Here is a 25,926-nt window from a genome sequence, read left to right as displayed (position 1 = left end):
ATCTATAAGTGTTTGTAAACAAATTCTCCTTTTGCCAGGATTTTTTTTGCCATAAAAATTTATGAACTTCTCAGCACATCCTTCAGTCTATGATTCCTTCAGTTGCAGCTTGTCCTGATGCTGCATTCTCCATTCCAGGAAAGGGAATAGATTTGCATTTTTTAGATTTGCAAATTGTCATCCAATTATTTTCACATGGCACTTGGATTTTCATCAGCAGGCCTGAGTTGGCAAATGCTGAGGTACTTGGGAGGCCATGCCCTTATGGATCAAGGAAATCCTGAAGTAGATGCCTGTGCTCAAATATTTTGATTTACTCTGAAACCACGTCTTGCTCCAATTTGATCTGGTTCCCACCTATTAAGACACAAATTTGCATCTGCACCTATTTTTCTGTCAGAGGGAACATGTAACAGAGGAGCACAAAAGGCTGACACACTTACTGAAGGGAAAATCCCTTTTTAGCACACCTCTCTGGTGAGCCACAGGGGCCAGGTTGGAGCAGGAAGAGGCAGATTCTTTTTCTGGTTCCAGAGCCAATTTTATTCTTCAGCTAAAATCTCTCATTTTTTTACCATTTTACCACATGCCTCTGAATGGGAAAATGGATATTGTGGCAGACACTCCTGGCATAACAGCTTCAGCAATAAAGCCAAAACCAGAGCTCAACTGCATCATAAGCAAAGGGAAGGCTCCCCAAAAGCCACCAAATTTTAAGCCAAGTAATCTCAGAGTTCATCTAGCTTCTACAAGTCTGCAACTGAACAGTAAATTTTAAAAAAATTATAATAAAAGAAAATCCCCAACAAACCTCACAGGAGATGCATGGCCAGCTAGGAAAAAAAAAAAGACTTTGTCATTTTGTATGATTTTGTTATCATCAAGGAAAGCCTCACATTTGATTGCATCAGGCCTTTTAGTGATTCTTGGTTTCACTGCAGTTACTGAACAGACAGAATTTTCAGAAGTGAGAAATGGTTTTCATTATCTGAATTTGAGGGATATTTTGTAATACTGTGACACAAGTTGTTCCCAGAATTAAGATCCAGCATTCTAAAAATGAGAACTCTTATCATCTTGTGGTGCTGAGGCTTGTGAGAGGGTTCAGTGCTGGCCACAGCTCCAAGGCTCTGATTTTTCTCCCACTGCAAGCTTCCCAAAGATCTCTAAAAGGCCTTTATGCTCAGGAAGCTCAGGTCATGCTAGAATACAAACTAAAATATTTTTCATTTTTCAACAGGACATTCAAAGAAAACAAAACAACAATCTCAAAGCTGCTACTAGTAGAAATTACAGAGTATCATGGAAATAAAATTAATAAGAGGCTTCTAAGTTGTTCTATGCCACTTGGGAATTAACTTAGGAAGTGTGAGGGGCAGCAAATTTTCCCATTTACTTCCTGAGCAGTTTTTTCCATACTTGGCAGATTTTTAGGTTTGTGACTGCATTTACGGTCTGATTGACAACTGGAATTTTCCAAGCAATTTAAAACTGTGTGTTTTGCTCAATAGCTTCAGACCAAGTACAAATGCTTTAAAAGATTTGTGGGGCTTTTTGAATTCTGAAGCTTGATAGGTCTCAAAGTGTATGTCTTTGAAGGAGACAAAGACATACACTTTCTGTATTTCTCAGGTTTCTGCAGTGTTGTTGTACAACCAAGCTTTTTTTGATAGCAGTAAACACAAATGTCGTGTCTTTATCCCTATGATATCAATGAAAATGAATTTTGTCATCTCCTCTTTCTTTTTGGTGTAATGAACTTTTCACAGAGACAGGCAATGATTTTGCTTCATCCTCCCAGTTTTTGCTGGAATAATGCCACCACCTCTGAAGAGATGGAGTTTTTGTTCCTTACTCATTGGCATTTCTCCTGTTCATACAGATCTCAGACACACTCTTCTCTCTCCAATCTGTTTTTACATGCAAAACAGTTATCCCCATGGATGCTAAACTGGATGAGACAGGCACTGAAAAGTACTTCAGTCTTAGTTCTGTTCTGTCTAATTTTGTGTAAAATCATTCCCTTTAAGTGATCATTATTGCAGTCATGAAGAAATCACTAACAAAGGACTTGGTGTTCTGATGTCCAGGTAGCTTTCCAGGAAACTCCTCAGCCCTCCAGGAAACTGTTGTGACCTAAATTACAGAACCAGCCAAGGTCTCAACCTCATCCTCTCTTCAAAGTAATTTGAGCATTAATATCTTTCAAGTGGGAACTGTGATTCATGAGTGGGCTGAGCCCTGGGTTTGCTCCTCCGTCCCCACTGCAGGGACCGCTCAGCGCCTCACTCACCGCATCCCAGCCTGCTCTCACGAGGAAACCAGAAACTGGGGCTGCTGCACCTTGCAGGCCAGACCATAAAATGCAGCTGTTCAACCTGAGCTTTCTCCTAAAGTCAACGTGCTGCTGGGGTGGGAATGAGACTGCTGAGAGTGGGAGCTGGGCAAGGGACAGAGTCTGGGCTCGAGAGGCATCGCCCTCAAGAGCAGACGTGCGATGTGGAAAGTTGCTGATTGTATTTTGATTAATCAGATGCCCAGTGTTGGTGCAGTTCTGCACCATTTTATAGTCTTCAGTGCTGTACCTGATATGCTCAATATCTACTTTTGATCTAGGTACAGATGAAATTCTTCCACTTTCTTCATTAAAATACCCTTTGGTTTTGAACTTTTCTCTTGATACGCCACAAGTTTTCCTCTGCTCCATAAACCAGGAGAAAAATGGAATGAACCTCGGGGTAGCAGGACATATTTCTTATGCAAATATTATAAAATAGCTTTCTTCCAAAGTGGGGGTTGTATCTTGCAAAAGAGGAGTTGCTTAGTCGCACATTGTGAACCAGAGATCTGGAATGTGACTGAAAAATTTCAGCATTTCACAGGATTTCTTTACTTTCTCTAAATCTGTTTTTGGAAATTGAAAGAGGGGTTTCTATTATTCTATGTCAAATTTCACCGGCTAGCTTCCATTTCATTCCTTCAAAAGGAAATAAGCAACCTTTGCTGCCACTGAAAAAGCCATAGACCAGAGATCTTTGCATAATAAGGAGCAGAATTTTTCTTTTATGCCTCCCTCTGAAATCCATTATTATTCAGAATTCCAAGACTGAAGACGAGAACATTTTGCACTTTTCTGTTTCATTCTGACTTTGTATAGGAGATTTGTGGAAGCCTTTTCTTTGTTCATCTTTTCTGTGAGTTTCTCTTGGTAAGGCTGACATCTTCCTCCAAATGGGAAACTGAGGCACAGGTTTGGAGTATTGGGTACCTTTAAGTGCCCAAGTCTTGGGTGTCTTGAAGCTGGATCCCTGCTCAGGTAAGGCAAATGGCAGACGTGCAGATAAAAGATCTGTCATTCTTCATCTATGTGCAGCTTTTCTTTGGGGAAACAAATCAATTTTCCAGTGTTGGTTTTCCCCTAAACATCTTGGGGTTTTTGTATGGGGGTGCTCTTCCCTGTAGCTGTTAACTGACTTTGCTCTTGCTCCTTTAGAAGCATGACTCACTCATTTTTCTATACTGATAGTTCACTCTTAGTGTCAATAATTGTAATTACTGAAGTTCTTTTTTATAACTGGAAGCAAGGATAGAAAAGCCTGTCCACTTATTTACTGAAAAAGCAAATACCCTTCCTTCTCTTACATGCAACTTCCTCTCAGGGGGGAACTGGCCAGGCAATTGTGATTTCCATGCACACAAAGCTGAGAGCTGCCTTGCCTGGCACATTAGTCATAGGCATTGTGCTTCATCCATTCTGGGAAGCCCCAGCCAGGAAGGAGGAAAAGGTTAACATCAGAATTCCACCCCTACTTTCTGGACCGTGGCTGCTCCCACAGGCAGCAGTCCTGGATCTTTTGGGTCTGAGAGCAATTCTCCTGCTCCTTTAGCCAACATAAAATCTGTTTGATTGCTGTTCTTCCTCCAAAGAGCCACAGTGAAGGAAGCGCTCCAGGCCGGCTTGGATGCACCTGGGCAGGTGGGAGTGACATGGAAGCTCCAGCAGAACCATTGCAGGTAAGGGGCTGTGTTGGCTGTTCCCTGAAGTGTTTTCTGATTAACAGGAGCTGGTGTAGGTCACTTTGTAGATTGACATTTATGGACTGATCTTCGTGCTCTACTAGATTTTTCTGAGTTATTTAAACTGTGTAAGAGTGGAAGGAAATGTTAGAATTATTTTTGCAGATGGCATTCTTAGAAAGAAGCCCTTTCCTACTGGGGTTTTTTGCCCCCCAGAAGCTGCACAAAGGGTGCAAAGTGGCTCATTTGAGTGGCCCCACAACTTGTGTGAGCAGTATTTGGGCTAGTTGGTGCCAAGTGTATGTGTAGTTGTTAGATTTGTGAGTTGTCCTATTCACTTTATTACTATTCTTAAACATGCTCTTCAATATATGCCTAAGGCCCAGATGCTGAAAGCAATTCAGCATGGGAATAACTCCATTAGCTGCCAGGTATTGCTTCAGATACTCTAAATAAAACATGTCAGTGAGCTACAAGAAGAAGGATTAAGTGTTTTCTGGCTTGGATGTCAAGGGCTCCACATCAGAGTTCAGCAGGACTGGCCATGGGGCAAATATGTGGTTGGGATTTTTGCCTTTGAAAAGACACAGCAAAACTGTCCTTTGGTCTTCATTGGTATTCAGCATTAAATTCTGTATCTACAGAAAATTTATTCCAGACCTCAGAAGTGCTCACACCATTATTCTTGTTTTTCATACAGTGGTTGAGAATTTAGGGAGGGAAACAAAAATGCCTGAGCATGTGTCTGACCAAACCATGTTCTATTTTTATGAGGCTGTCTCTTTTTTTCCAGTACAGCTCTCTCTCGATTGCTAATAGATCACATGTTTGTTTTCATGATAATCCATGGAAACTTCTTGGAAATTATGATACAGAACACTGCCATTATAAAAGTGAGGGTCTAGCTGCTGCTGTCCTGCATGGGTAAAACTCCACACTTGGAAAAAATGGAACAATTGCAGTCTGGTCTAAATTTCTCCAAATGGCCTATTTGTTTTTTGTATGGCTTGCAAGCACTTACCAGGGGCAATCCTACTAATTATTCTAGTTCTTGTAAATGAGGGGAATTACTTCCACCCTCTCCAAGTCATGCTCAACTCTTGTGGCTTGTACTACTTGCTTGTATTGCCATCTGCAAGGTAATTAAAATCCTGTTCTGTGTTCTGTGTCTCAGATGGTACAAATAGATACAATTTTGGTTACTTCGGTGGCTGTTTGCATAATGCTTCAATTAAAACACAGCCTGAGTGCGTTTAAAGCAGATGTATGCTCCAGAATCAGCTGCCAGCAGGTGTGCAGGTGTTTAGATACAAATTTGGTGTAGCAAAATGTTTGTTTCAGTTTCTTTAAGTGCACCTGTCAGGGTGGATGGGAGCTTTACATGAGAATCTTGAAGAGAACAGGCCAGAAGCATTAATTTCTGAGCATTGCTTTTCTCCAGTCAAGGCACACATTACTGAGCAAAAAGAAGCCTTTATCATCCAATTCTCTGGAGCAACAGATCCTCACACTGGAAAGACAGAGACGAGAGGTAATCCTAAATATTCCCTTAAGCACGTGGTGCCTGATTGTACCATGCCTATGGATCTGGAAGAGCAGAGGTTTATTTAGTACAAAGGGCAGATCTTATTAATGACCACTATTGCTAAAGGCCAAGGAACAAAAAGCAGGGTTTGCTCTCAGGAGTATCCCAGTCAGTGGGGGTCTTCCATTCATTTGTTTGAAGTCAAAGACCTTTTTAATTGGATATATGTTCATGGAACTTGTAGAAAACTAGCAGGAAAGCCCTTGGCCGTTTGGGATTTGAAGCTTGGGATTTGTGCAGTGTTGCAGATGATCCACCTGTAGCTTGTTGTGTATTTGCATGTTTCCTGAGTGCTGCTTCCTGGATGTTCATGTGCTTTAACCGAAATACCAAAGCACTGGCAGATGGGCTGCAAGGCTTGCCAAACCTTCAACTTGCTTCTTCTGAAATAAATGAACTGGCCAGATGATGAGGAGGTTGGGAACACTCACTGACAGAGGATTAGAATGCCAGTCTGTTTTTGATTAACCGTAAATGTTGAAATAAGTGTTATTAACTGTGCCTTCCTGGTAATTACAGCTTTTGGAGGTGAACAAGCAATGGGATCATCAATTTAGAAGTATGAAACAGCTTTATGAAAAGCAGGTAACAATGCTGACAACTTCTGTTGCAATATGTGTGCCACCTGCTGACAGTTAAGTCTGTGTTTCAACACCAGCCAGCCGTAGCCATGGTAAATATCTTACTTTGTCTTGAGCTCATAAATTGAAAAACCTTCATCATATAAAAGTGAAGCCAATGTGTGTCAGTCTTCAGTAGGACAAACTAACCAGACAAGCAGGGTCTCCCTAAAACAGTGGGTCATGGTGGACATGATAGCAGAGATCTTCATACCCTCCACACTGTAGTGAAATTTGCTTGTAACTGAGAGCACAGTTAACTGAAAATCAGCCTGGCGTGCCCAGCCCCTGATGCACATCACCGCACTTAGGCTGGTTCTTGTCCCATCTCTTGTGAAGTCTGGGTAAATTCTCCAGGAAAATTGCCCTCTGTAAGCAGAGACTCTCAAAATGAATTAGAAAGAAATATTTTGGTTTCTGGTTTTTTTACATCCAAGATCCAATGACATAGCTTTTATTCCCTGCTTATGGCTGTGTGGTGTCATTGCTGCAGACATTGTCATCAGCTGCCTGGTGAAGTTCAGTGCCTACAGTTTTGTCTGTATTCCAGAACCCAGGTTGGTTCACTGACTGACACTTCTCATCTTCTGTTTCCTGCGATGAACAGGAAGTTTATAGAATGAATTCATATGCTTATCAGGAAAAATTTCTCTCCAATATTTTCCAGAAAGATTTGCTGAGATCTGAATCATTCCTTTTCTTTTTCCCCCAAAGAGAAGAGGAATCCAAATGGCTCTTCCTCATTTACTCTGGAACTGTTTTATGCCTCTGGCTCATCACCCTGAAGGTGCTGTGCCTCTCAGAATGCCCAGTGAGCCCCTCATGGTGTGTCACTTGCTTTTCAGCTGGCAGAGATGAAGGCAAGGCTGGACGTGTCGGAGAGGAGAGTGAGCGAGCTGGAGCAGGAGAGGCACTGGCAGCATCCAGAGCAGGAGAGGTGGCAAGTGCTGGGCAGGGAGAGGCTGCAGCAGGAAAAGGTAGGAGGGTGCCCTGTGGCACCCCTTGTGTGCTCTGGGCTGAGCTCTCTCTTGCCTTTCATCTTTCTCCCCTTGCGTGGGTTGTGCACAGCCCAGAGGTGAGACTGTGGCTCCTCAGTATCCTACCCAAGGCTGCTGAGCTGCCTCATCACAGAACTGTGTGTAGAGAAAGAGTCATTTCCATATGAGTGGCAGAGAGCACATCAGTGTGTGTGGGTGTGGGGGAGTCAAGAGCCAAGAGCAGGTTGATTTCTACTGCACAGATTTCCCTCCTCACAGTTCAGCTCAGGGTGAATTTCTTTGTGGAGGGAAATGCTGCAGTTATTTCAAATGGAAGAGGAACAGCAGTGCAGATGTTACACACAGTGCTTGGCAAGAAATACTCAAGGTGTGAATGCAGCTCCAGCCCCACCCAGGCTTTGGTCTTGACAGCACAGGCTCTCATACATGTGCAGCTGTCTCAGCTCCCTGCAAACATCAGTGACACTGTCAGTGCAGTAATCAGGGCTGCAAGTGTCTGGGCTGACCAGCTGCTCCAGAATGGTGTTCACCTCACCCTCAGAGTGGTTGGGCAGCTCTTTCAGGACTCCTTGGGCACTGGCTCTTGTGGTGGGCTTTTGCATCTCAATTTAGGTCCCTGAGCTGGATTCCCACCTCAGTAAAACCACCAGCCTGAATGATGGGAACCTACACAAACCTCTGTGCTCCATTTTAGGAACCCCACAGAGGGGTGCTTCCTCTTCTCATTCTGCTTCATGGTGTCATGTACTTCATGACCTCTGGTGAGAGCTTCTGGATGGTGATAATGGCTGAAGTTGGGTTTCTCTATTCACAGGGTAACCTGAAACAAGTTGCATCACTTCCAGGCTCAGATGAAATGCAAGTTAGCTGCTGCAGGAAAAGAAATGCAACCCCCTTAGCTTACATCTGCAAAAGCACAACATCCATCTTACTTGCTTATCAATTTGTTCCAGCTAAGCACATACTTGATTCCAAATCCATGGAGCAATTTACAGGTTTTAAGACAAACTATGTTATGTACTTGCTGAATCACTGCCTGTGTTTGCTCTGAGTGTTGATTCACTGTGAGACAGTCCATCTTTTTGTTCATGTTACTGCCTGCCTTTTAATGTAGGATACCTGGGAAAATAACTACCATTTTATAAAAATAAGGATGAGTAGTACACTTTCTATGATTTTTTTTTACTGCACACCTGAATAATGAACTAAATGACAATATAGTCCAATTTTTTTTTTTTTTTTTTTGGTGGGAGAAATTAACCAGCATTGAACTTTGGTCTTAAACCAGCAAATTTCTTGAAAGTTTCACATTCAGCCAGTAAGTGCTTGTCAGCTTGAGCTAGCTTCTGGATGAGTTCCTATACTTATTGCAGATACCCTGCTAGTCTTGCCTGGTTTTTGGAGAAAATGAACTGTCCCAGCTGACTTGGAGCACAGCAGAGTCAAACTTCCTCATGTACAAGCGAGATACTTAGGGGTGTTTTTCACTGGCTCAATTAGCACACAGTGATGAATTTCTGATGAGCCCAAATTGTGACTGGCTGCACAGAGATGAGCCTTTTACACAAAAAAAATCCATTCCTCTGGTGTGCTGTGCCTGTGATTGTTGGATCTCACTTTTTTATTTTCATAAAGCAGCTGCAGAAAATATTTGAAATACTTTTTTTTTTCTGTTTTCATCTTCAAATTTGTATGGCAATGGGTATGGCTGGGCCCTCCACTAACTTTACCCCTGGTCTTATCCTCTGAGTACATAAGAGAAATGCAGATCTGGGGTAACTGTGGATGTGATTTTGATCTGCTTGGCCTGCCAGCATTCCCATGCCTTTGTGCAACTGAAGAGAGCAGGGGTTTAGTCTGGTATGTTGTCTCTGTCTGATCCTATGGTGAGTGGTCAAAACAATTTCTACAGACTTTATCATATCTGGGTGTGCTAATGATCTGCCTCCCTGCTGCCTCCCTTCCCAACTGTGTTTGGGACAACAAAAATGCAGCACATCTGTCAGACAGAAGATTATTTGGAAAATTGTTCTTGAAAAATGCTTCCATCTGCATTTCTGCAGCATCTCTCTGTGGTTTTGCATCCCAGAAAGATACAGAGGTCCTTAGTGAAGCTCTCCATGAAATGAAGGAAGAGAACAGGCTCCTGAAGCAGAAGAATGCCTCAATGAGCAGGAGGAAGGAATACTATGAGAGTGAAATAAGTCGTCTCAACAAGGTAGGAGCAGGAGTGAGCTACTGATTCCTCCAACTCTGGGATCTCTGTTGTCACTGGCCTGCCAGATAGCAGCTTCTCAGTTCTGGGTGAAAAACCTGGTGGCAAACCCATGATCACCATTTGGGAGCTGGGGAAACGAGCAAGAGCTCACTTCAGCTCAGACCTGTGCATGCAGGGTCTCATTGCTTGGCAGGTAGCAGGGTTGCATTGCAAGGAGAAAAATTCAGAGAGTATTTGGCTTCTCCTGTGAAACCTCTCTACATGTCATGTCTAAGCCCCTTTTACATCCTCCCTCCTCAGAGCAAAGAGGAAATGGCACAAAGATGCTTCTGTATGCACCTAGTGAAGGACTGTGGTTGAAAAGAAAGGTCACGTAGCTTAAAAACTCATTTAACATGTGTTCTGTCTTTGAGAATGATGGCTTCTCTTCAGAAGACATGGCCCTGTCCTAGTGCTTAAATCCATATGCACACGTATTCCTACCTATAATATTGTGTGTATATATGTCTCACTGAGGAAATTGTCATTAAATAGCTACATGGAATTTTTTTTTAAACTGAGGGAAAGTAATAAATGTAATTTTATTTAATCAAAAGATCACATAAAGCAGTGGGTGTTTTCTAACAATTTTGTATTTAATGGTGAACCACAAACACTTCCTGAGGAAATGCATGGCAGTAACCATTGCTGTGTAACTTGAATAAGTGCTTTAATAAGCTAAAGGGCCATGATGTGCAAAAGTCAAGCCAAAAACATAATGCTGCCATAAGAAAAAGTCTGACAGAACCCATGATCTCTAGCTCTTTTTGAAATGCATTGACAGGACTTGCTCAAAGCTCCAGTCTAACTCTCATTCAATGCCTTGTTTGTCAAACAACTTATTTAAATGTTTATTTTGCTGTCTTATGATGTGGCTGCAATAAGACAGATGGGGTATATAGATCATTCTTTTAAATGAAACATCAATTTCATATATGCTTTCCCAACAGTAATTTTCTGATTTTCTGTCTGTTTGCATCCTTAAAATCTCATGTCATGAATACACATGAGACAGGAAGGGACCCCCTGTGCGCTTTTAACTTTAGTCCCCTGCTATTTGAGGTTCAGCTACTTGAAATTATTACAAATTCTCTGAAATCAAACAACTTTTTCTTCTTTTTATGTGAATGGATAAAGCAAGGTCTTGCAGTATTGTGTCCAAATGCAGTTTAAAAATAATCCTCTCCTTAGCATTAACTTTTTGAAGATTGATTTTTCCGGATTTTTTCTTTTTTTCCCCATCTGTAATTCTGAGTTGTAGAACCTCCTCAAAAACGTATTGAAGGGGGATTCAAAGGGGCACAAGAAGGGTTAATCAGCAATCAGGGTCTCTGTATTTTCACCCTCACCGTTTTAGGTTCAACCTTCTGAATATATTGGCATGGAACACCAACTTTGCCACTGTTTTAACCAGTTTCACTTCTGCACAATTCCTAGGGACAGCAACTCATCAGTTAAAAAGCTTTCCTTTTCTATGCTTCCATGGAAAGTGCTTGGTTTTCCTTGTGCTTTGGGTAATTAATACCAATCCTTGGATTACTTTGGATGCTGGTTCTTCTGCTTGGCCACTTCTTCCCTGTTTGCCTCTTCCCCCTCCAAATATCTTCCATCCTTCCTGCCTGAGTCTGGGAGCAAGGGAGGGCTGAGGATCATCAGCATGAATTCAACTTCTAAAAGGGATGAAGTCAGGGATTCCTATTTTAGGTGAGAGAGAAGGAAAAGAACTGAATGGTATTTGTGCTGGAGTAAAGAGAATAATATATAATTATAATGTGTAGTTATAGACAGAGAGATGTAGGGGTGACTTAATTATTCCAATCCAAGGGAGAGCTGTGTAGTACTGTAAAAATGAAGTCTGCAAAGAACTGTGGCAGAATTTAGTGTAAAACAGGTAAGAGTGGTACCAGTGTTGTGTGTATTCGTAACTCCCTCTAGTGACAAGCTATGGAGACGGCACGACTTCCTCTCAAACAGGAGGGTTTGCTTTGCTCCTCGTGAAGGAATTCCTACTTTTAGTGCAAAAAACGTTTCAGTCGGACTTTACTGTAGTAAAGTGGGTTTATATCCAGTGTATATAATTGAAACAACTAAAAGTGAAGGGGAAACCTCTTCCTAATAATTTCCAAGGATCTTTTTTTCTTTTTCATGTAGTGAATCTCTGTTTAGTAATTTTGCTGTTTGATGTTGCAGGCCCTTCTGGACACGTTGAAAAAGCAGCACCCACCTGTTGTAGGAACTCCTCCAGGGAAGGGTGACAGGAACAGCCTTGAGGAGATGAGAACCCAACTTGAAGTTCTTAAACAGCAGGTAAGAACAGCTCAAGTGAGCCTGGATGGATTTCACACAGCATAATTTTGCCTTCTCTCCCAGGGATTGTGCTTGGTAGTCTTGCTGTGTAGAGCTTCTGAAGGGAAGAGGCAGTTTAGCCACAGTCCCTTGGAATGATGTTTCCCCAGATGCTGTTATCACAGCAGAGTCCACACAGTGAAACTGAGTCCTGGCAAAGGACTGGAGCAAGGACTTGTGGAGGACTCAAAGCAGCAGAATGGCTCTCCTGACTCCTGGAGGTGTCCTGCCAGCTCTGTTAGGGGCTGGATGTCATCCAGAGGGAATGCTAAATTTCATTAATTACTGGTTGTGTTTTCTGATCCTTTTATCTTAGAAGTTGCCAGTGTAGAGAATTATCCAAAGATCCTAGTCTTGGAAAACTAGAGCGTTGGCACTGCAGTTTTTCTAAGTGTGAGTCAAACCATTTGCATTCATAACCTGCATCCCAAGGACTATAGATTTGTATTTATTTACTTTTTAATCTTTGTTCTGAGTAACTCAAATGCTTTGTGCACTGGTTTTCTTTCCATATGAAAGAATCTGTTTAAAAACAATATAGTTTTCAGATAATTTTAACACTTCAGGTCTGTTGTCCTGGATAGTGTCAGGGTTAACATTATTGACACACAAATGGATGTGATCAGAATGGGAATTTTATTCAATGGGAATAAAATACTTGTTTCTGTCACGTTTGACAGCAGAGCCAGATTTTGCTCTCTAATGTAATGTTTGCCACATGCTGGAGAACAAAATCCTGCACTTGATTGTACAGTAATGAGTTATTTCATTCTACACAATAAAATAGAGTAAACCAGTTTTTTTTCCAAAGTTCTCATGGGGTATCCATTTTATGAATGTGTTTTTCTAGTTGTATAAATCAGTACAGTGAGTCCAGACTTCCTTCTTCATGGAATGGAGCAGAAGGCTCTAACTGGATGGAGGAGGGACTCCTGGGACAAAGAGTGACGTGGCAGGGTCCCACAGGAGCTTGGCTGTCATCAGCCCATCCCTGGTCACAGCAGTGGAGATGAAGGCATTCATTCCTTGGGAGGTGTCCCCTCTTTCTCAGGGCAGCAGGATAAATGACAAAACTGTGCCAAAGAGGTTCCCTTGCAGCTCCAGCAGATTGTACAGCTGGGGAGTGGGAGGGAGGTGGGACAGCAGAGCAGGAATTGGGAGAGAAGAAATGAGGAAACACTGAGAAGCGTGTAGAAGGACAAGGGATGCAAGGATTTCTGCAAGTGACAGTTTTGTCTCTGCTTTGGAGGGTCAGGAAAAGATTTTATAGAGCCCTGTGCTAACCTTTTTCTTCCCCTGAGGTATGAACATTTTTCTAGTCCTTCTGTGAAGTCATAGCACTGCTTCCAGCAAAAAGAAAACTGGATCTCTCCCATGGGCAGGGCATGAGCCACAGCAAGCAAGTTTTTTGGGAAGAGACTGTCAGCAGGCTTTAGTGAGCAACCAAGAGGACATGAAAGGGCTTCTGAAAGTTCTGGTGGTGGTTCCCACCCAAACATGCCTTTGCTGTTTTTTGTCAGTAGAAGTGCCACCAACGTCCAGCTTCTCACCAGGTGGATGCCTGCCCCATTAGCTGAAGAATTAAGGCAGTCATCTTAACAGCAAATAATTTATGGATTTGTATTTTCTTTCCAAATCTGTGTGCTTGCTGCCTGTGTCTGGGGTGGTCAGATAGTTTCTTTAATGGGATGAAGCTCTGTGATTCCTGACCACATAAAAAAGAGCTAAGCCACTGCACCCTTCAGCATTTGAAAGGCAGCTTATTTTCTAGGAACAGGGTCAAACATCTGTATTTCCACTGGGAATTGTGTACATTCCATTCCACTTGGAATTGTGTACATTATGCTCCCCTCTGCCTCTACACTGGGCTGGGGAGGTTCTTCTCTGACTCCTTGCACCTGAGATATACAGGAGGGAGTTAAAAGTGCCCATAACTGAAGAGACAACCGAAAAAATGTTTGTAAAATGTTTGTCCTCCTACTGCTAATCCCTTAAAAAGATGGATACTAGTATTTGCTATCTCATTCATAATATTTGAAACTGGTATTTGCCAGTCAGCTTTTGGAGTGCAAGGTTGTACAAAAACCGGCCCTGGGGACTGTTTCAACTTTCAATTTCGGTTTCAACTTTGTATCAGACACAAAAAAAGACCAGGGAAACATTTGTTTGGAGGACTGTAGGGAGCAGGGATCCCCTTGGAATTCACCCTTCTGCTTGGGCAGTGTTTAGAAAGCAACCAAACCACAAAGTGGCCCTGCTGAAGCTCACACACTGTTGATGACGATTGCAGGTCCAAATATACGAGGAAGATTTCAGGAAGGAGAGATCTGACCGAGAGAGGCTTAATGAGGAGAAAGAAGCATTGCAGAAAATTAATGAGAGATTGCAATCTCAACTGAGTAAACTCAGCTCTCAGGTATGAGTCCAAAGAAAGCTTCTATTGCCAGCACATGTGTATTTTATTTTTTTTTTCTCACTTTCCACACAACTCAAGGCTTTCTGGCTTCCATTAATTGACATTGGATTTTATATGAGGTCACCACCTGGGATGAAATCATTCTGAAGTAATGCAGTAAGAAGATGAGAAACGATTAGAGAAGACTTCCAAAATAAGTAGATGAAGGGAGTACTTATTGCAAAAACTTTTCAAACCTATCTGAAAATGGAGGAGGGGGAGGGTAGACACAACCGAAAACAAGTTCAGAGGACTTTGATTGTTTCACTGGCACTTGATATAAGAGCTGTAAGATCAAACCAACTTTTGGAATAAAGAGCTTCTGTAGTTAATCCTGACCTCTGCAATTGAATTACAGACTGATGTTAATATCACTGAGGAAAAAAATGCTCTCCATACAAATTAGCTGAGCAGCCTCTGCAATAATTTTTTTCTTGCAACATTCTTTTTATCTCTTCAAAGTAGTGTCAGTAGGAAGCCATAGTAAAATCATGGCATGCAAAACTCAGAGCTTTCTCAATCCTCATTTAGGAATGACGAAATTCCGAGGTTTCCTGTCTTGACAAAATTGTGCAATGCTTTAAAAGAACGGCTGATTACCAAAATGCTCTGCGGTGATTTATTGTCCTCCCCAACATTGTTGTGACACACAAACTTCAGGATTGTCTTATTCTCAACCAAGCCATGAACCAGAGGTAGTAGGGTCTTGCTGAAGTGTCAGAGGCCAGGTGCTGCCCAGTGCACCAACAGTTCACACTGGAGATCTTCCAGTTTATCTCTTCCTGCCTCGGGATTTGATTAAAGAGAGCTTGTGGAGGATTTTAAAGATGAGAGCAAGCATATAAAATATTTATTAGTTTGTTTTCTTAAATCAAATTATTTAGTTGTGACTCATAGAGTCACAGAATATTAATCATCTTTTACCCCTCCTTACTCTGTCCTTAGGCAAATTGCTGTTGACTCTACTGGAATGCAGAGGGCCTAAGAAAAGGCAGACCCAAATCTGAGGGAAACAACTTTGGTCCTATACCAGAATTATTTACTTATCTTGTCATGCAAGTGACTGTCCCTGTAGTTCTGCTTCAACTATTGAAAGCAACTGTGTGTAATGAAAGTACAGAATTGGTTTTGAATATAAAAGACACAGTAATGTGCTTGTCAAATCTTGGGATCAATATTTTCCTCACATAAAAGGTGTCAAGACTGTGGTGTGGCACAAGTCAGCTGTCTTAAATAATGTTTTTAATGATAAAGTAGTATGAAGGATCTAAGCAAGCAGCATTGCAACCCCCTTGTACCTGAATGGTCTGTTGGTCGTATTCCACTGCTAACGCATTTATTCTTGTTCTTATATTCTTGGCAGACAAATGACCTCCCAGTACAGCCTGAGAGGCCCAGTTACCCAGCTCCCCTCTTCCTCTCCCCATGTGTCAGTTATGGGGGCTGTGGGATGGTTCTTCACTGCCCGGCTCCTCGGGCACACCCGGCGCCTCGCAGGGCACAGCAGCAGCAGCAGGGCTCGGTAAGGTCCCCACCATCCCCTGTGTGTGACAGGGACACTGATTTCCTCACAGCATGGGGACCACAGGTGCTATCACCCTGCCATCCTCAACAGCAACTGAATCTGTGCTTTCCTAGTGTTTTGTTTAGTCCAGATCAAGATCGAATTCGCTTTGGCAAATACTTTTTATCTGTAGCAGCACTAAGAAGAAAAACAGGGTTCCTTTACATTTGTGTGTTAATTTAAAAAATAAGGCTGTCTCATTGGAGTCTTGCTGATTTCTTAGATGAATTTATTCCCATGACAGATATTCAGAGCTCTTTCTAGCTGTCTAATCACCCTACTTCAGAAGTGGGGATCTGCTCTGAGCCTTCAACATAAGATAATAAAAACCAAATCAGCAGAAGTGCAAGTTGTAGCTGAGTGTGGCTAACACAATGGAAAATGTGCCTTTTTTCCTGGAACACAACAGGGTCCTCATGTCTTCCTCAGCATGAAGAAGAATAGCTTTGCACTGGAGCAGGTTCTGTGAGTGGGAGTTATTTATTCCAAGGAAAATACTGCTTCAAAGAACATTTTTGATGTGCTTTGGGTTATCTAAGTGAGCTGGCTTGTTCCAATCTACTGAGAATGCATTTAAACATGGTGAATGTCATTTTAAATAGACAATATCTGATTCTGGCTATAAAGCTGTCACATATGGAAAGATGCTCATTATTTGAGAAATTATAGCTGCATTTTTGCAAAATGCATGTAAGGCTTTCGGGCTGTAGAAATCCAATGGAAAAGCTGTGGTCAGACAAGTCATTTCTGTGCTTCAGGAGTGTGCTTATCTGCCTATTTATCAAAGTTGGAAGTATTGCAGTATGTTTTTCCCTGCAATTTGGACACTGGCCCAGATTATTTTGGCTCCTCTCCCTGAACTTTCATCATCTGGGTTTCTAATTCTGTGAGGGATCACTGGGTTTACGGCTTTGTCATTCCTGCTGGAGCACCGGTGTCAGTCTCACTGGTTGCTTTGTAACTCCCAGTTTCATTCTGCCCCTTTTTTTTTCAATTCTTTGCCTATGGGAATTGCTGCTCTGAGCTTTGGGTACCTCCCTGAGCAATTTGTTAGCAATGAAGAAAGGTGTTAGAATTTAATGGGTGTCCTGATACATAATCCTGCATGTTTAGGCTGTGCTTTTGCTTTTTCCTTCTTTTTCTCTTCTTGCTTTTTTTCTTTCCTTTTTACACTCCAGTAGAAGTGTTTTGCTTAGTCTGATGTGAAATACACATCTTGTTCTTGAAATTAATTCAAGTTTGCAGGGTGCAGGTACATAAAAACAGAAGAATTGATCAGAACACATAAAATTCACGAGAAACTCAAAAAAGCAATGCAAATGAGTGTAATTTGAGCCATTGGTGGAAAAACTACCTGTGCTAAAAGCTTTGTATCAAAGTCTTTGTTTGCACACAAGCACAAAAAATTAGTGAATAATGTCTGTGACTGGTACAATTCAAGATGAAATGCAATAGCTCCTTTTTTTCCTGACAGTGTGTGAGAGTGATTACTGCTGTATAAGCATGAGTGACAGCAAAACATAAAAGTTAAATCTGTTTTCTCTATCTACAGCTTCACCCTGCCATCTTAATTCAGGCAAAACTTCTGTAGGAGTATATGAAATTTGTTCCCTGCAAATTGAAATCTGCAAGATTCCCCTTGGGGCTACTCAATGATTTTGTCAGAGTAATTTCTGCAAAACATGAATCATTTTTCCAGTGTAGCTAATTTGAAGCAGCAATTACCTAGACTTTGACAAGCTTGCATGGACTTACTTGTTCCAGACAGACAGCCTAACTCAGCTTCAGCTGAAATGGCTGGTTCCAAAGTTGTTTTCTCTAGTGGTAATTTGCTACTCATTTGCCACAGTGGGTGGTATAAACTATAACACACTATTTTTTCCAAGATTTCCCTGGACAAAACTGTGTCTGCATGGACATAACCTTCCCAGTCCTTCCTCTTAGGAGAAAGATGGGAATTTTCCCTATCCCACGGTGTTTGCAGGAAGTTATTTGATAATAACTAGTGCTGTAGAAACAGCAGTGCTAACCTGTGAGCCAAGGGAGGAGGGGAGAGAACTTTATTCCATGGCTCATTCCTGTCACACTGGAGCATTTTCCAGCTGCTACAGTTGCATTCAAATTGCAGCAGCTTCACCTGTTGGGTGGGCCGGGTTTCTCTGGGGTTCTTTGGCAGAGGGAGATGCCTGCTGGTATCTTCTGCTGCACTTGATTCCTTAGCCCTTTTCAAGTCTGGTTTGGTTCTCTTAATGTGTCATTGTGATTTGTGGGATCTAGAAAGGTTTACACAAGTTTTTCTAATGTCATAGGAAAGGAAGCAAGCTGGAAGACTGGTGGAAACAAACCTAAGTATAAGATTTTGTTTTAAACTGCTTTTGTATGGCTAATGAGAGGCTTCACAGCACAATTATGTTTTTATCATGTCACTGCTCTTTTGTTTGAAGTGCCTGTGAAGTCCATATTGCTGCAATAATGTTTTATTGTTCTGTGCAGCCAGACTATCAGTGGTATGTTCCTGACCAGCTTCCGCCAGATGTGCAGCACAAGGCAAATGGTAAGACAACAGCTGTACAGAGCGTGTATTGAATGTGCTTTTTTTTTCAAAAGGAGCCCTTTGAGGGATGTAGAGTAAACTTTCCTGTCTGTCTGTTGAGTGCTTGTGTGACAGCTTTGCCTGGGAGAGTCAAGGTTGGTGTGTGTGCACCACAGGTGATGTTTCTGAGGTAATGCCCTCTATGTTACAGCTTTGTTGCAATTCTTAAAATGTCTCTATTACACATTATGGGATCACACATTTGCCTCATTAAACACCTAGCAATAGTCCTAAAGAAAAGATGCCCTCAGAATTCTCCTTAGAGCTTCTGTTGCTCCAGCAAAGACCAAATTTAATGATGTGCCAAAATAGGGGGCCAGCAGGGGCAGTTGTAGGAGTCCTTGGTGACAAAGTGCAGGCTTCAGGATGTTGTTTCACATTAAGGACAGAATGCCCATTGCTGTTCCTGGTCTGTTCTGGTAGTTCAGGTGGCCTGAAAACAGAGCCATGGAAGTGAGCAGGGCTAAATACTTGCCAAAGGGTCAGTACAAACTATTTTTTGGAAATGGGGAGGAGTAATTAATATTTGTATCTGGATTGGAAATCATTCCTGGGTGTTTTGAAGTACTTGTTTCAGACCACTCAAAAGATGGACACCACAAGGAATCTCTTCTGGGTGGGAATCTGCCATCCCATGGTGCCAGTGGGTACCACATGGGATGGCAGGGACTGCTGAGTCCAGAAGCTGTTGTGTTACATCTGGAAGAAGAAGATGGCTCTAGAGGAACTGTTCCATTATTTGCTGTCATCCATGTTTGCCCAGAAGAGAGGGTAGAGTGGGAATGTAGCTCACCAAAATGGCTGATGGGCATCCCATAATTACACAGCAGCTCTTTGGAGAGTTCTGATGTGGTCACACACAGGGAAAGTAGTGCTGTGCCTGCACAACAGAGCAGGAGATTAATTTTACCATTCCTCCCACTCAAACTCCAAGTGATTTACTGCACCAGAGGATACAGGGAGGATGTTTATAACAGGGAATGAAACCAGTCCTGCCACCAACTGCAGCTGTGGTCCAGGGCAGTGCACTGGGGGGATCTGGAGAAGGAGAGCTCTTCTTCCACCTTGCTTGACTATGTCACTTGGTTTCCCTCTCCCTGAGAAAAACTACCTGAAAATCTGTGCTCTGTCTTTCTGTTTCTGTTCCTTGCCCAGAACATCCAAACACCTCCTTCTCAACAGGACAGGGATACTTGAGCTTTTCCCTTCCCTTTTTGCTCCAGCCCCTTTAAAGAGGATTTCTTAATAGTCCCATCATAGTGCAGCATTGGATGTCTGCTTTAACACCCTCTGGGCTCTTATTCTCTTTATCCTGGCTGCTGAAACAGATGATTTTGATCATTTACCCATTGATCACACAGAGGTCAAACCCCCACTCTTGAGTCACAGCCTGGCTTTATGTATTATATATAGTTGTCTGCATTAAATCTGCCTGTAAGTATTTTGGGAAAGGTTTCCAAGATAGAAGCTCCAAGAATATGTGATGAGCAAGAGTTCTTGATGTGCCCATTTCTTTGCTCTATTTTGTACGAGTGCTAATTACACTGGTGGGTCTAAATGAGCCAGTATGTGCAGGAGCATTCCTGATTCTCAGTTCTCATCCTTCATTTGCTCAGTAGATTATAAATGGACAGATAAATCTTCTCTCTGCTGAGCTAGGTCATCATCATAGGAAACAAATCAGCAGTGAAGCAACTTTAGGCATAAAACAGATTCCTTTAGGAATGCTATTTCAGTAGATTGATGTTCCTAGGGAAAACCTTTAAATTTCCCTTAACAAATTTTCCTTTGCTGGGCATTTTTTGTTAAGTAATAATTATGAAACACAGGTCACAGGTTCTAACTTCAGAGCTGAACACAGTGAAATGAGTTAGGAAGCTGATATTTTTGATAATATTTCATTTTAAAAGCCTGGTTTAGAGATATCTGAAATCTGTGAGAGTCTCATAATGTGACTGGGACTTCAAAGTGTATGTCACTAAGAAGAACTTATTCATTTTTTCTGTACTTTGTATAGAGGCACCTTCATTGTGTTTTCCTCCCCCTCCTGTGAGGGAGGAAGGTGCTTGCACTCAGGTACTTTGGCATTCAGCTTGGGTTCTGCAGGGCTCCTCCTGTAACCAGCTGCAATCTCACATTTTCTGCTTCTCCTGTCACCATATCTGTGCTTTTCTTCTGACTGACACTGTGCTCCTTAGCTGCTCCCATGGTAAGGGGAAGATGTCTCAAAGGACTGCTGCCCTTTTTAAGCCCTGTTTGTCTTTCTATTTTGTCTGAAAAACATTTTTTTTGCCCTCATCTATAAATATAGGATTATCTCTGAAGAATATTTTAAATGAAAATAAACCCCAACCCTTTGCTACAGATATTTGATGAATGCTGTTTGATGCTGTTTTCTAAAGTTTGCTCTCCAGACTGTCATTTTCCCCAGAGATGTATTTTGGGAGTTGGCAGGGGACCACTTATGCAATGTTGTCTCCAGCACTGAGCTCTCATGGTTGTGTGATGGTTTGGATCTGGCTCTTTTAGATTTGAGCCCTTTCTAATAAATTTGGAATAAATTCATCAGAAAACAGGAAAGGATGAGGAAAATAGGGTGGGCAAAATGAGAGGAAATAAAAACCCCAACCCTCAAAAAGCTGCTTAGGACCTCAGATAACTCATAGCCAAGTTCAGCTTGTCTTCCAAAAAAGCAAAGGTGTTTCCTTAAGGTCCCAATATATTTCCAAGAATAATCTTTCTTTCCCACCTCTGGACTGACCCCTCCCCAGGTACCTTGCTGGGCAGGAAATCTTAGTCCTAAAATGTGCTTAAGTTCTCCCAGCCTTGTCTTGTTGGACCAGCAGTGCTGCCTTAGGAGGAAATTTAGCTCCTAAGTCTCTCTGTGCTCTGTTACACTCCTGATGTCAGATTCTGACCTTTTTGTTCTTGGTTATGTTGTTCTGTTTGGTTTTTGTTGTTGATTTGGGTTGGGTTTGTTTTTTTTAATTTTTAAGGAGCAAGGCAAAAAGGTTTCCAGCAAATGTACTTAATGTCATTTTACTTGGCAGGCAGTATTGACTTCCTTCCTTTTTTAACTGTGCAAAATTGAAAAGACAGTTGTAAAAAAGAGCTTGATCTTGGAGATTTTCCCTGGACCCAGATATTTAATGCAAAATTCTCTGGAAAAAAGGTTTATTGCTCAAAAGCCTACTCGGGGCAAGAACCCTTTTGGATGCTGCAACTGCTGGCATGTCTTGGCTTTTTCATTTGCACAGTTGATCCTACTGCATTTCTTTCCTTGGCAGAAAGATTTAAGGACCCCAGTTACCCCTTCAGAACATCAGATATAACCAATGGGTTTCTCCAGCCTGAGCTGGATGTTTTTACCTTGGATCCAGTGATGCCAGGTGTGGGGAAAAGCCCAACTGGACCCTTTTGCTTCCCTCTCCAGGGGTAGCTCTGGTGGCTTGTGGCAGCAGCTGGTCACCTCCTCATCTTGGCAGGCTCAGGTAAAGTAGAGCTCCACCTGCACAGCCCTAAGGGTGCCCAGATGAGCACATGGATGGGCCTGCTTACTCCCATTAGAATCTCATCTCCTCTTCCTTTCCACAGTCTGCTGCTTCCCAGATTTTTGCCCTCGAGGCACCTAATTTGCTGCTAATGTTGTTATAATTACAGCTAATTGGAAGAAGAGGAGGGAGAAGTGTGGGGTTTGCCACTGAAAATAATGACATCTGTAGGGAGAGGGGGGGAAAATATGAAAAACTGAATAAAATGGATTTGTGGAGGTCTTCAGTAAAAACCAGACAGGAAAAAAAAAAAGTCAATTAATTGACATCTTAATTTTCCTGGAAAAAATCCCAGACCCCTAACATTTTTGGTATTAGCGTGTCCTCAGTGCATACATTACGTGAGAAATTATCAGTGCTTCCAAGCAGTCAAGACAGATTTAATTAGCAGCTTGCCATGCCCATTGGGAATGAAAATGGGATTATTTTCAGCATTTTTACTGCTACACTTGATTTCTGCTACTGCAAAAAGGCCATTAGCACACTTCTGATTCCTAACTCCAGAGCATGTGAAGTTAAAGTGCTTTTTAAAGTCAGCCTGAGCTGAAGATCACAGAATGTGTTGTAGTTCTTCAGAGTACCAGGCAGAAAATTCTCTTGGGGAGAGGAACAGGATATGTGATTTAAGCAGCTGCAGGATTTGATCATTTTATTTCTATGAGCCAACAGATCAGGATTCATCATTCCTGATGTTTTCTCTTTAAGTGAAACAGTGACTGCATTTGTGCTTGTGCTACTAGAGATGTGTCAGAGCATTTTTCCAAAACCTTTTCAAGCTTCAGGAAGCATGTGTTGCACCAGCAATGGCATCTTTCTTTTCTTCAATTTTGTTTTATTTTCCTAGCTTGAGTGACTTACTATCAAATACATTTTTGGACACAGACACCTGCTTAGCCACGGGTACTCATTATTCCCTCTGTCAGCTTTAGCTGCTCTCTTGGGTGCACCTAATGCCAGTGTACCCCTCTGAGCACTGCTCAATGCCAGCTGATCTTTTGGGAAGTCTGGAAAGATTTTACAGGGGTCTTGAAGCCATGAGACCCTACTGTTTGCTCTGTGTCAACCACCAGGATTAGAGGAAGGTTGAGGCAGAGACTCCTGGAGCACTCTTTGCTCTCCCCACTCTCTTTTGCTTCTTCACTCCTACTGCCCCTTGTACTGGTTTGATTACAGCCTTGTAATGAAGTGCAGTGCTGGCTTAGGGGGGGTGTGTGTGAAAGTGTTACAGAATGGAGGAAAATGACTCCTAAATGAGTTGGATTTCTCAATGTCCCAGTAATTCCCATTGGTTTTGCTTTTGCAGATTCCTCCCTGGAGAAGGGAGCCCATCACTGACAGCCTCCGGCCTGGAGAAGTGTAAACCAAAGGCTGCAAGGGACTCTTGCAACTCCATGATTCTGTTTTCTTCTGGGTTTTTTTTGCTGCTAGCTCCTTATCTCTTCAGTGCATGTGATTTATGTCTGGTAAAATCCCTGTGAGGACAATAGCAAAGCAGCTCATACAGGCTGGAGATCCTCAGGATCCAGTTAAATTCTGCTGGGAAGCGTTACTGCCCTTTGTTCTGAAGAGGCTGTTTGTGCTGCCTTGTGAGAATCTCTTAAAAACCCTGATGAGAAGAGATGCAGTTCTTGCTGAGGATTCAGACTGTCACATCTGGTTTGAATTCAAGAGCTTATAAGCCCAATAGTGGTCTGATTTTTTTTTGGTTTTTTTTGGTTGGTTTTTTTTTTTTTTTTTTTTTTTTTTTTTTTTTGTTTTTTTTTTGGTGGTTGTTGTTGTTTGGGAATGATGAGGGTTTTTATTTGATTCCAAGGAATGGTTTGTTGATTGATCACCTTGAATTCTGTCCTCTCCTTTTTGGTTGGTAAAAAGGAAATGTGCTTCACTGTTTAAACCCCTTGGTGTATTTGTGATCAGGGTACCACCCATGGCAGGCCAGCTGAAAGGTGCCCACTTCCCCTTTTGAGTCCAGGTAGATCTCCTTTTGTTTTGGCTCTCAAATTACATGTAAAACACAATCACATGGGTTTTTTTCTGTGTGTACTTATTTGTATTGCAGGAATCTCTGTAGAAATATTGAGTGGGTTTAACTTCTCGGTGAATATGGCTTTATATTTCCAAATTATTCTTGTAATGAATATCAACATTGTCATGTAACCTCTAACCAAGAATAAAACCTGGCTTTTTAAGTGAAATTGTATTTAGACAATAATTTTTTTCAGAAAATTTTGCTGGATGAGGGTCCAGCAAACATTACCTGATCATCTACAGGCAAGATTGTCTCTTCCCTTCAGGCTTTTAAGAAGGCTGCTGTTGACAAACAGGTATCCAAACCTGCTGGGACCCCACCTGAAAGGAGAATCAGATTTTTGCAGGACAGGAGATGTCCTGCCTGCTTTCCTGGTAGCTCAGGAGTATTTCATGTGGGTTTAAGTCCTGACACAAACAGTTTTTTGAGCTGTGCAAAGACAGAGTCATTGTCTACGGGACGTGTCATTTCTGCTTCTGGAACAGGTATTTCCATTCCTTTCAACATTCAAAGGCCTGTGCCTAGAAATAATAACCTTACAGCATTAAACATGTCCAGCATTTGATTCTGGGCTCAGTGGGGAACAGTCCATGGGAAAGGCTTCTTCTGCTTTCCCATTGTAGAGCAATGCTGCTTCTGCCAACAGGGATGAAAGAGCTGACATTGCTGACTTCGAGTTCCGACTCAGGAAGAGCAGGAGCAAAGCACTGAGCCAGGCAGCCTCCAGAGAGAGACTGCTTTTGGTGAACTATTGAAAATTAGAGTTTGACTGCAACCTTAACTCCACAATGGACTCCCGAGTCTCTGCTAGAGAGACGGGAGTTTTTATCTCGGCGTGAATTTGGGGCTGGCTCGCAGACCCCGCAGCAGCAGATAATGTAACAGCGCACAATATAACCCGCTCCTCCCGATGAGCCATTCGGCTAATAAGGGTGAGATCATGGAAAATGCTAATGCGCTGCCTTCGGAAAATCCAATTAGAATGGAACCTCCTTCAATGGGAGCTCCCAGCAGGTGACCAGCGCTGCGGGCAGAGCACCCCGCGCTGAAAGGCGCCGGGAATGCCCGGAACAGACGCGCTCTGTGCGCTCGGTGCGGGGGCGGCCGCCCCGCTCCATTCACCGCCGCTCTCCTCCCCAGCCCTCCGCCGAGCTTTGCGCCGGCCCTTCGAGGCTCTTCACTCATTATCTGACAGCGTTAGCCGGCCCCAAAGGACGAGTGAACGCGAGCTATTCACAGGGAGAAAATGGTGTTTGCAGGGCTATCTTTGTAGTCACGGGCTTTTAATGTTTGTCAGGCTTGGGCACAGGACTGTAAACTTTGGCTCACGCCAATCCTGATATTCCTGGTGTTGTACGATAGGGAGTTGGTGTCTTTTAAAATGCACGTGAAATGCCTGGAAGTTGCTTTTCTGCTTGATTTTCTTGGAATGAAGTGTGTTCCCCCAGTGCAGGTGCTGTCATCTGTCTGAATTAGCATTGCCAGGCTCAAACACCCCCGAAGGAAATGCTTTCTGCAGTGATCCAGACAACTCTTAGGGGGTGAGTTATTTTAGTTAAAATCAACCATAGTGTTCTTAACAGGGATTTTTCCTTCCTCGAGCTGTGCCAAAACTGGATATCAACACTCCCAGTTCTGCCTTAAAAACTTGGGGTCTTTGGGGAATTTTTGTCCCTTTCTTTTTTTTTTTTTTTTTCCCTGTGGAGAAAAATGTTTTGGTTTTATACCTAGTCTTATGAATTATAGCAAGAACACACCATCCATTAAAATATTTTCTTTTCAATAAAATGAATGGTGTAAAAGCAGAACTAGAAATGCATGGTGAACACTTTGGGTGAAATAATGCTCTTTTGCCCTTTGGCTCTGGGTCCTCACAGCCAAAGACTTGCACTTCATTATCTTCACATCATC

At 42.4% G+C, this 25,926-nt stretch overlaps 1 protein-coding gene across 4 annotated transcripts in view; it reads left to right on the top strand.

Moving 5' to 3' along the window:
• The window catches only part of TNIP3 (TNFAIP3 interacting protein 3), a 49,731-nt gene extending 25,997 nt beyond the window's left edge, over positions 1–23,734 (top strand). For all 4 annotated transcript variants that reach the window (XM_050974092.1, XM_050974093.1, XM_030238727.2 and 1 more), the window contains 10 exons: positions 3,928–4,014; positions 5,459–5,548; positions 6,122–6,187; positions 7,068–7,199; positions 9,310–9,438; positions 11,668–11,784; positions 14,114–14,239; positions 15,642–15,800; positions 18,336–18,396; positions 23,290–23,734. In XM_050974092.1, the coding sequence (XP_050830049.1) occupies positions 3,928–4,014; positions 5,459–5,548; positions 6,122–6,187; positions 7,068–7,199; positions 9,310–9,438; positions 11,668–11,784; positions 14,114–14,239; positions 15,642–15,800; positions 18,336–18,396; positions 23,290–23,321 (999 nt within the window). In that variant the 3' untranslated portion in view covers positions 23,322–23,734. The remainder of the gene's footprint in view (positions 1–3,927; positions 4,015–5,458; positions 5,549–6,121; positions 6,188–7,067; positions 7,200–9,309; positions 9,439–11,667; positions 11,785–14,113; positions 14,240–15,641; positions 15,801–18,335; positions 18,397–23,289) is intronic.
• The last annotated feature ends 2,192 nt before the right edge of the window (positions 23,735–25,926 follow it).

Source organism: Serinus canaria, chromosome 4, assembly GCF_022539315.1.
Source record: "Serinus canaria isolate serCan28SL12 chromosome 4, serCan2020, whole genome shotgun sequence".
NCBI classification, from domain to species: domain Eukaryota; kingdom Metazoa; phylum Chordata; class Aves; order Passeriformes; family Fringillidae; genus Serinus; species Serinus canaria.
The sequence above is the reverse complement of the archived record's forward strand: the minus strand, read 5'-3'. Positions and strand labels throughout refer to the sequence as shown.